General features: G+C 39.1%; 1 protein-coding gene across 2 annotated transcripts in view; it reads left to right on the top strand.

Annotated features, from left to right (window-relative positions):
* Positions 1 to 6: 6 nt before the first annotated feature.
* Positions 7 to 11,610, top strand: part of KITLG (KIT ligand) — an 87,839-nt gene continuing 76,235 nt past the window's right edge. The window contains exon 1 of one of the 2 annotated variants that reach the window (XM_050746571.1): positions 7 to 246. In XM_050746571.1, the coding sequence (XP_050602528.1) occupies positions 232 to 246 (15 nt within the window). In that variant the 5' untranslated portion in view covers positions 7 to 231. The remainder of the gene's footprint in view (positions 247 to 11,610) is intronic. The other variant, XM_050746570.1, reaches the window with a different exon arrangement.

Raw genomic sequence — 11,610 nt, 5'->3', positions numbered from 1 at the left:
AGGGAACTGTATAAAAGCGCCGGCGGCTCAGCAGCCGGGCTTCGCTCGCCGCCTCGCGCCGAGACTAGAAGCGCCGCAAGAAGCACGGACAGTGGAGAGGGCGCTGCGCTCGGGCTACCCAATGCGTGGACTATCTGCCGCCGCTGTTCGTGCAATATGCTGGAGCTCCAGAACAGCTAAACGGAGTCGCCACACCACTGCTTGTGCTGGATCGCAGCGCTGCCTTTCCTTATGAAGAAGACACAAGTGAGTAGGGCGCGCCCGGGAGCTCCCAGGCTCGCCAAGAAAAATCGTGCCCGGTGCCCCGGGGAAGCCGGCGCGCCTTGGGACCTGCAGCTGGGGCGTGCAGGGCCGTACCTGCCGGGTGAGCCAAGAGGGTGAGGGGGAGGCCGGCGTGGTGTACGATCCCGAGCCCGCTGAGCCAGGGAGAAAAGGATTGGGAGTGCTGAGAGGAAGCCGGTGTCAAGTTTGGAGATTCCGCAGTTAAGTTTTGAGCTGTCAGTCGGAAACCGCAATTCCCGTCTGGTGGAAAGATTGGCTTTTGGGCCGTGGAATTTTAAGTTATCACGGGAAAGCATGTCTTTGCATAGGAGACGGTTTTCCCGTGGATTCTGGGAGATTATGAAACAGCACCCCACGCGCCACCCTCGCTGGCTCTCTCTCTCAGATTTATTTGCGTAGCCCCGAGGTGGGCGCCGGTCACCGGGAGCGGCACGGACGCGGGTGCAGCCGGGGGAGCGAAGCCAACGGGGAGCTCCTAAGCGGCAGCTCTCGGCGGGGCGGGAACCTGCCCGGCCCGCCCGGGAAACTTGGCTCTCGGCGGTGTCTGCCTAGTTTGCGGCTCTGTATGGGCTCTAAAGAGCTGTAGTACCTCCACAATGCATGCACCTTTTCCCATTTCAGCAGGGATAAAGGCTCTTTATAAAATAGGCACCTCTAAATGATAGTGATTGAGATAATTCCTAGTGCTGCTAAATTCTGCGTTATACATAAAGCACTGTGGGTAAAGCGCTGCCCCGGGGGACAATTAGATTTTTTTTAGTGGTGTTTTTTTTTTTTTTTTTTTTTTTTTTTTTTTTTTGAAGAAAATACCTGGTTCGTCCTTTAGAAAGGGCCGCCACGGTGCCCCCTATCCACAGTTCTCTTCACCATTGTTGATTCTTACCTCCTCTCACTTCTCCCCCTTAGAAATTGTTATGTGTTGTCTGCCGCGGGTTGGGTAAGGGTTGCCCTTTCACCCCCCAGAGGTTCTGTCGGAGATTGCAGTTCCTGAAATGTGTGGAAGGGGTGGAAATGGTGGGGAAAAAGGAAATCGGGGTGTTTGTACACATCGTTGGTTTAGGTTGAAGGCATCAATGTGCTCAAAATGCTTTATCAAATGGCCTGCTTAGCATCATGTTTTAAACAGATATCTAGGCCTGCAAATGTACACGTTGGGAAGAAAGTTGCAAGACTCTAGCCTCTTGTATCGATGTGGTAAAAGGCAGGGAAAAGGGACATTGCCTGGCTGAAAGAGGCTTACGTAGTCTCTAGAGCACTCTCTAAGAGAAAAGAAGCGATGTGCCTCTCCCCTCTCTTGCAAGCTGGTTAGCTTTCAGGCAAGGCATTGAGCGCCACACCTGGAATCACCACAGAGTGCTGTCGAAATGCACATGTTACAGATGCTTGCAAAAGAAAAGTTTTATTGTAATCTCTTGATTTAGACGAGCTTTCTGCGGAATTACAAGAAGGGTAGAGACCTATTCCTTTTTGTAGTAGCATCTGCTCCCATGAATGGTAGTGGTGAGATCTGGGGGAAGAAGCTGCTACCTCCTAGTTCAGGAAAAGAGCCTAAACCTTCCTATTTAAAGAAGAACACAAGAGACAGATAAGGTTAATGTCCAACACTCCAAAGCCAGGGGATGTACTATCAAGACACTCTGAGAGGCAGTAGGATTGAAGATCCTTGCACCCCTGCTTTGCAAAACAAATGTGAGCTCTGTAATCTCCTTTCTCGCTTTGATTAAATGGCTGTGTAAATCGGATTACATGGAATAATTCCATTGAAAACTAGAAAGAGGTCAATCTAGTCTGAAACATTGTGGCTGTGGCATTAAGTGACTCAGTGCTGCCGACCAGAGACATTTGAGAAAGCTAAGTATTTTAGATATGTGACCTGTTCGGTCACACATCACACAAGTTAAAGTGCAGGCCCTTTGGGGGAACTTACTGATGTTAAACGCCTTGCAGGCAAAGGAGGGCAGTGCCCTTGTTGAATGAAGGCATTCATTGCCTAGGATCCAATGACCTTCAAGGTTTTCTTTAAGAATACTTCTAGCAATTCCACAGTCACTGAAAATGGGGACACTGGAAATAGCCCAAAATCAATAAAATAATCTGCAGACATGGGGGGCGGGGATTAGATCTTCTTTCATATTGTTAAATTTTCTAATCCAAAGTTAAAAAGACATTTTCTGTGCAATGCTGCATGGATAGAAAGTAGCCTACGTAAATTGTAAACTAAGAAGTAGGATCGATTGTTCTGAATCTAATGTTATCCTCACCAGGGAAGAGTATGTATTAATATTTACTAAATAGTCATTTATAAACATGGCATCAATACCATGGTTCTATTATAAAGCAGCTGGTTCTGTACTCTCCTACATATAAAAAAAACTTAATATTTTAAAATGGACTTTAATTTGAATCACACAGCTCTGCAAGAATCATGGAGGCTCCAGGTATTCTGGCCTTTCAGTCAAGCTAAATAAGTGTGAAAATTCCATCAACAACCACTTGGGGTTTGATGAATGATTCATTCATTTAGCATGTGTGGTTCACTTCAGTATTTTGAATATAATGACACAGGCAATAGCCATGAGGAGCAATTGTGACAATACATTTAATCACAGTTCTACAGAAATGAATGTCTTTTGAGTTTTTCAGATTTCTGTTTGATTTTATTTTATTCAGATTGTGTGGTTTTACAGTTTCTAGAGGTAATTGTGGCTTGGGCTTAGAAAAATGTCTCTTTCAATGTGTAACTATTTTTTAAACATAATATTCTGATACACCATTTTAGACTACAATCAAGGCACCATATTTTGCAACACTGATTAAGATTTGGTTAAAAGTACCATCAGCTTAATGTACCTGGTGTTACATTTATCAATGTTCTGCTTACGTTTTAGTTTGGGGATGGTTTGTAAGAAGTGTCACAACTGCTGTCAATTTCAGAAATACTGAGATAAGAAAGATTGATCTTGCAAACAATGTAAAAAGGCCATTTTAGGCATACTAACTCTCAGAGAATAAGCAAATAGAATGCTAGTTTTCACTACTCCAAAGAAAATCTCTCTTTTATGTCTGCATGAAGTTTGTCATGTGGGTGACGATGCAAGTTTACTTTGTAGAAGAAAATTAACATATTTATGAAAAGAGCATTTTTTTAGTCTTGTCCTTAAGATCACTCAATTTGGAATGTATGCTTTGAATAATTCTAATTTATGTAGCTTTTAATTGATACATTCTGCCAAGACTTTAAAACCTAAGTGCTAAGTTGATTACATTTAACATAAAACAAGGAAAATAACCATATGGAAATCTGAAAGCCTGGGCCAAACCAATTAAAATTGCTAAATTTTATTTACATCAAACCGCTGATTTGAAGAGAGCAAATTCTGGGTCACATTTGTTCTTTAATAATAGGTGATTGAAATGTTTCTATCACCATAAATCACATAAAAGTTTCCCACTCAAATAGCAAGTCTGGATATTGGAGGTTTTTTACATGGATTGGCAAATCCCACTACGTGTGGCCTTCGCTTTCCATGTCTGAGAAACACCTACAATATGGTTGATGGAAGGATTCTAGGCTTTAGCTTCTGAAGACTTAGATTCTAATTCCTGTTGTACTACCCATGAGACAAATGACCTTAGGCAAATGTTTGTTAAACTTTTGGGGACTTTTGTTTTTTGTAATCTGTGTGATGATAATAAAAGTTATAAAGATTTTTCTCACATGATGGCTTTATGGACTAAATGAAATTTTATATGTGTCTTTATACCAGCATGGTAGCTTACTATATGTACAGTTTGAATTTACTGTTCCTCAGAAGAGAGTGCCTGCTGGCCTACTTTTACAAGCGAGAGAAAAACTGACTTATTGCAGTTAAATGATGCCTAATGAACCAAGCACAGAGACCAAGTTTTCCTAAATCTACATCTGTCGATTTGGTGACTCCCATGATAGACTAATATCTATATTAATAGGCTAATATCTTAATTATAGACTATACTTAACACACATCAATCCAGGAATATGTGAAGACAAAGGTGATATGTGGGTATAAGAGGTGCTACGTTTTTGAAGGTTTTTCTTTTAAAGTGCAAATGAATGAGATTATTAGAGTAGAAAATACAAATGGAAAATGGAAATATTATCATTATCGCTGACTCAGTTTCATGTTTCTACATTCTTGCTTTCTAAGTTCTCCTTCTATGATTCTAAGGAATTATTTTGTTTTATTTTATTTTATTTTGGACAAAGAGACTTGGTCAGTTTCCCATCCCTAATGTTCTCGCACTTGCTTTTCTGAGTGAGACCATGCATTCGTTTCTGTGGGGTGTCTTTGTTGTCTTTACCAGGCAACGTGCAGTGACTTTTTTTTTTCATTATGCTAGTTTGGGACTTTTATTTTTTCTTTTCTGGATTATCTTAATGTTCCCTTTTGTAAATTAGGGCAAGACATTTGGATATAAATCTCTGAGGAGTGATCTTTTATCTTTCTTTCTAGCAGATAAATCATGAGCAGCTGCAAGAGACTGTTCTTGGTTTTAGTCATATGTGTAGCCAGAACAATTTACAAAACAAATTGAGGGCACACCAAGATACTTTTATAATATATGCTACTCTCAGGGTTGGTTTTTTATAGGCTCTGTTTTGTAGAAACCATTGACTGTAGCCTTTCTGATTTATAGATGCAGCAAGATGTGTTTGCCTTTTCACTTAATTACGAGTATACTAAAAACTATTTACAGGGGCTGGGAGTTTAAGAGAATTGTCATGATCCCATCTCTACCTATTTCTTTCTCTATAGAAAAAAGAGGTGGGGGAGTGATTTTCTCATAGTTGAGGCTCATGGTTCTTTCTTTAAAATAATAATGTGTGCCAGCTAAAGGAAGACTGTTCTTTATTACCTGTCTTTGTCCTTTGGCTACATTTTACTATTTTTCTAGGCTGCCCCTTTGGCTTGGGTATTAGGAGACTGATTTCTTTTATTAACCTGGATACTAAGTAGTAGTAATTTGGGAAATTATTTGAACTCCAGATCTTAGTTTGCTCAACTGTAAAATGAGTAAGTGAGACTAGGTGATTTCTAAGTGCCTTCTGGTTCTAAAATTCTCTATTTCTAAAGTACTAGTAAAATAGAGATTTGAACCAGATGGCATTTAAGCTTCCTTCAGTTCTCAGATTTATGTAGCCATTGCTTCAGTGTGAATACACATTATAACCATTGTTTTATGATTATGAATAAGCCAATGGATAGAAATGAAGGAGATTTAAATTTAGACTGTTCTACTTTTATCCATTTCACCTACTACTTGATATTTCTGTATGGAAAGAATGGTATTTACACTTTCCTGTTTTGGCAAAATCCATAGTTAAAGAGGATCTTTACTTTCTCTCTTCTAAATTTTTAAGTTCTATGAAAAAGAATTCTAAGACAAAGTCAGCTAACCAGAGGAGATAAGCTTACAAAGGGGGCATGCTTCCCTGTATTTGCCTGTTTTTTCTGTCCATTTAACTTCCAGTACCTACGTGCATGGAGTTGAAATGGAGAAAGAAAACCAAGAAGGGATCTGATGATGTAATAGAAAGAGCCCTGAGGGGAGAATCAGAGGAACTGATCCTACCCTTTGCTCTGCCTCAAGGTGTGTGACCTTGGGCTAGTCTCCCAGTCTTAGCATCTCTGAATCATGCCCAAGAGTTAATCCTGAGAAGATAGTGAAGATGAGAGGCTGCAACTGGAGACACAGAGGTGGAAAGAGGAGGGAGCCTCAGGGAAAGGCGGTTCCTGCAGATGATACTATGCCAAGTCTCTCCCTAGCTGGCTTTTGTCTGGGTCCAGTACCATCCTTGCTTGCTTACCTGAGCTGGAGCAAACCCAGTAGCTAGCAGCAACAGCAGCCTTTTGTTTTTTGGAGTCAGAAGCTATGGCAGTCTTTTCTTGTTGACATGAAAATATTCCGAGATCAGCTGGACCCTCCTCCAGCTAGGAGAACACACATTTCTCAGAAAACAGGGCCATAACAATGAAGATAATGCTCTTCTCTAATCACTGGTATTACCCACTGAGCTATTCACTAAAACGAAGTTTAGAATTGAGGCAATAGTCTAGAAAATTAACAACAACAAAAAGGAGCAATGGCTATCATTAGTATATTTGGATGCAGGAATTCAGCACTTGACTTTGTGCCTGTAGCTGTTGTCCCGGAGCTCTTGAGTGCTGCTGATTAGAACATGGTAAATTGGGAGGGAGCAGGCCAATTAGGTAGCCTTTTCTGTGTTCCAGGTACACAGACAGCAGCTCAAAATTTGTCTGTTGCTCACAAAGAATGCCTTTGCTCTTTGGGGTGACCATGTAAAAGGACATGAAAGGACCACTGCAAACTCATCAGTGCTCACTCGAAAAAGCAAGCCTTGTTCACCTTTGCAGAAGGGGCATCCCCACTGCATAACTGCATCCCTGTGCAAACCTGGGAGGAAAGAGCACAGCTTGGAGGGGGAGTGTTGTGTTTGTCTTGTATGCTCATATGTGTTGCTTTTTCAGGAGCAAAAGTTCATCTGCTGAACATAAGCCCGGTGAGTGCTTAGAACTTTTCCCTCTTTTTCACCTTGACATAAAATCCCTAAAGCAGAGGACCTTTCAGTGTCTTCCCTCTGCTCCAGGGCTGAATCGCATCTCATTATTGGCTTGTTTCACCTAAATGTGAGTATTTGAGTGGCAGTGAACAAGGTTGCCTCTGAGGAATACAACTGAATAGCGGTGGTCTGTTGCGAAGGAACCTCTTAGGGCCCTACAGTGCTGAGTTTTCTACTGTTTACTTGGAGTTCCTTTCTCAGTGCCCTCCCAAACAACTGCCTTGGGAAAACACACAGATTCCTTGACTTCCAAGAAGAGTGTGACAGAGAAAGCGTGCTTTGTTATAAAGGCCTTGTCACCCTCCTGGGATGTGGTATCCATATGGATGTACTGGCTGTTAAAATTTATATTCACTGCAGAACTTGAGATGGAGGAGTGGGGAGAAGGGAGGGTAGAGATGTTCTCATATAAAATTGTTTCTAACATGATCTAGAAAACCCAAGGATTGCAAAACAGACCTCAGCAGTCATACTGAGCAGTCATACATCATTATTTATGGTTCGTGTAAAAGTACAATTTAATGCTTCTGAAATAGTTAACACATTAGGGATTTCCTTTTTTGATGAACAACCTAAAGCTCTGTGATTGCTTTCGTTTGGATTTCTGGCAACTTGAGAAAACTGCTGTATTCAGTGGGCCCTAGTCAGAAATCGTTGATGTGCTGTGTTAGTCAGAGGACTGACCTTAACACATATGTCATTCTGCTGTTTGAAAGATACATTATCACAGTACAGGAGAATGGCTGGTGCTTTCTACTTCCAGGTGGTCCAAAGTGGGAACTAAACAAAATGAGGGGATAATAAAGGGATTAGGCAACACTCATGAAAAATGCAGAGGAAGTTATTAGCATAATGTTTTTACTATTTGGATGACATTAATTCTATGTAGAAAAGCATTGAACTACAAAATAGGGCTTACATAATTCTTCCACTATCTTTGTAACAAATTATATATATGTATATATATATGTACGTGTTTATATTTATTCTTAGCCCCTGACCAGAAAAGTGTTTTTAAAACTTTAATTCCTGTTTGTAATGTACTGAAGCCACAGTACTCTATGCTTTAATAATACTTGAAAAATAATGTACCTTTTTTTTTATTTGAAACTAGAGTGTTTAAGAAAAGAATATATATATAGGCATTAAGCTTGCTTGATTTATTTCAGATACAGATACACATTTGACTGTAGAGAATTTTAATTTAAAATTATAAGTAGCTTCTAATAATACTAGCAAATCCTTATATAATGCTCACAGTGTAAGGACCTGTTCTAAGTACTTTGCATTTATTTATTTATATTTTTCAGTAATTAGACTTTTAAATCCAAGACTGATTTGACCATTTATTGTTTGCACTTCTGTACAAATGTCACACATCATGATTCAACTTGAAGAGATGAAATTTACTGTGCTATGTGTCAAGTGTTTGGCATTTAAATGTGTAGCCATTTTAAATAGCTTCTATCATTGTATTATAAAATCAGACCATCCTGATAATAGATCATGCCAAAATGGCCACTTAGTAGAAAACAGTTCCAAGATTAATTAATTCATAGCACTTTTCCGGTGAGAGGTAGTTATTATTTTTTAAAACCCCATTTCACAGATAGGGAAAGTAAGACAAGGTCTCTCTCCTGCCAGTCCCAGGTGTTTATTGCAAAAGAGACTCAGCTGGCATTAACCACAGCACATTAGTGTAGCTTAATACCTCAAAGATATGTATTCTGTTTATATGAACATTGAATCAAAAACAAATGCAACTCAGATCTTCAAAATGGCTGCCAGTAATAGAATTTGGACAACAAAAATTTCATGATTGCAGTTGCCTCAAAGAGTGGCTCCTGCCAGCTGCTCAGTAAATACACTTGGAATGTTGTGAAATGAATGGAGACCTCATTCAGGTTGTTAGATACTGATACATTTTTTAAAAGCCTTTTTTTTTAATGGCAAAATTTTAACAAGTGTGCTAGGTCTATTATACACACAAATGTGTTTGGTGCATGGATGGCAAAGCTACTTTGTTCGCTGTTTTACAGCATTTTCAGTGAATGTGTAACATCATTTACTTAGTGAAACTGGAGATGACGTGAGAGAATAGCAAAGGTTTGAATGGGTATAGATCAAATGTAGTATTGGTTCTGCCACTTACCAGCCCCAGTAAGTTTTTCTCTTTGAACTTCACTTTCTCAGTATTTAAAATGGGCACAGAAGTAACCACCTAGGAGTAGTATTGATGTGATAATTAAAAGAGATAGACTGTCTAACATCACAGCAACTGGCACTTACTTAATAGGTCATCGTTTCCTTCTCTAAAAGAATAGTAAATCACACAGAGCATTATACAAATCTGTATGCTGTAAGACATAACTTCGGTGTTAGTAATTCCTGGCTTTGGCTATAGGACTTTCATAAATAAAAAAAAATTAAAACCAATCCTTAAAGACTAATAGCTTAACTCTCTTTTTTATACATTATCTATCTTATTTAACACTCATAAACACCCTTAGCAAATTTTTTAAAGTTTTCCCAATTTTATCTCCTTTACTTTTCTTCCCTTTCTGTTCAAAGGAAATAGCTATACAAAGTAGGCCAAAGACAAGCTGTTTAAGAAGTAAAAGAAGAGCTTACCAAATAAGGAAATATTAAGACAAATTAATAATTAATAACTGTGAATTACTCCCCATGGGTGAAGCACCATGCCACAAACTGCACAAGTGTATCTCATTTGATTGTAGCAAAATGTTGTAAAGTACATATTATTATTTGGCATCATTTTTTTAACAAAGAAAAAAAAAAAACCTGAAGTTCAGAGAGATTACGAAAACTTGCCCAAAATGAGCATTTAAAAAGTGCAAGTAAGTGGAAGAGCTTGGATTTGAAGCCGAGCCTATTTAAATCTAAAGGCCAGATTCCTTCTAATCACTACAATATAATGCACCAATATAGACACTCATGCATACACATACAAACTGTAAGGCTTGAACTTCTTTGTTTTTTTGTTTTTTCAAATTTATGTGTGGAGATGAAGATGCATTTTAACCTTACACCAGAAAGACTGAGAGCAGGCAAAGCCGAGTCCTCTGGTTGAGTGATGTGTTGCTTCTGACCCCACACTCCTCAGTACTTACCAGAAGTGTAAATGGTTGTATATGAGCAACACTCCCACAAGTCAGGGAGCTTGGGTTTCCTCATCAGGCTCTCCCACCCATCTCCCCAGCAGTCAAAGGAAACCCCTTGCCTGACTCATCGGACTGTTGTGAGGGAAGCTCATTGTAAACTCTAAAGATGTCCTCTTACTTTATGGAATTAGGAATTACTTCATTGCCAGAAAGCTTTCTGTCTTTCAAATAAAGTGGTACTTTGTTGGCAGAGGACAGATTTTAAAATATTTTCAAGTTGTGTTTCAGAATAACTTCTTGGAATGGAAAGCTACTTCAGAAATTACTTTTATCAATTTGCTCTGACCCTCTTTACATGCTGTTTTGGAAGATGGTTTTAAATGTCTGCGATCATATTAGAAAACTATTTGATAATAATGTCGCTTATGTCTGGGTTTTAAAGCTACCAGCCTTTTATATTGTGGCCTTTGTTTTGTTCATTTCTTATCAATCCAACTGCATTAATAGTAAAAAAAAACCCAATATTTTCTGCATTAATATCGCAGGTTTGAGTGATTGTCAGCACATCCTTATCAGCAGCATCACCTTGTAACTTACTCAATAGCAGTTTAGTACAAATGAAAGTGTTGGCTAAAAAGTCCTGGCATCATCTCAACGCAGGTGAAGGAGACCACAGAACAGAGATGTACTTAACCAAACTCTGCAGTCAGATGGTCTGCTTTGGTTGCCTAAGAACGAAAATCTCTTAGCTTCAATTTCCCCATCTGCCAAACAGAATGAGCAACGGTATATTTCTCATAGGTGGTTAGAAGGATAAAATGAAATAATCCACAAAAAAGCACTTAGTCCAGTGCTGGACACCAAGAAAATACTAAATAAACATTTACTCTTGCTATTACCATTAAACAAATGGTAATGTAATGCTTATCAACAGTGATGACTCCTTTCTTCAGGAAAGTGACTTTAACTGCAAAATCTCCACTACCAGAGTGAAAGGGAAAGTTGAAGCAATTTATCCAAGTAATTCCAGCCTCAAATTCACTTTTGTCCTGAGTAACGTAGCTGTTTTTATTCTTTTTTAAAAACAAAAACTGAAAAAGAAAAAATGCGTATATTTAGAATCACAAAAGAGTTTACCTAGACCAAAGTTACTTCTTTCTATCATGTGCCCAAGATCACAGCACCAATATGTGGTGGCTGGCTTGTGAACCAGATTTGGATTCAAAGCTCGCATTCCCAAGCTCTTTGCTTTACCTGGAATTAGGGGAACAGAACATGAGTCATTCCTATTTTGAATAAGTGAGTGATTTCCTACTTTTCCCTATATGAGTGAGGTCATTTTCAGCATCCATAAAAATATAGCCACTTGTCAAAAGACAATGGAAATAACATGGCTTTTGTGTGAAAAGCACATAGATTTTACCTCTGGCTCTTGACTCTAGCTTGACATGGGATCTTAGGCTATTTATTTATCTTTCCTTAACCTTCTCTTAACCTTCTGTAAAATGGAAGAATAGTACTTTGCAGCTTCCTTCTATTGCTTCCTCTTTTTTTTCTCCCTTCTTTCCTTGTTTTTTCCCTTCC

Source organism: Macaca thibetana, chromosome 11 (assembly GCF_024542745.1).
Source record: "Macaca thibetana thibetana isolate TM-01 chromosome 11, ASM2454274v1, whole genome shotgun sequence".
Taxonomy (NCBI): domain Eukaryota; kingdom Metazoa; phylum Chordata; class Mammalia; order Primates; family Cercopithecidae; genus Macaca; species Macaca thibetana.
This window is presented reverse-complemented; position numbering and strand designations above follow the sequence as displayed.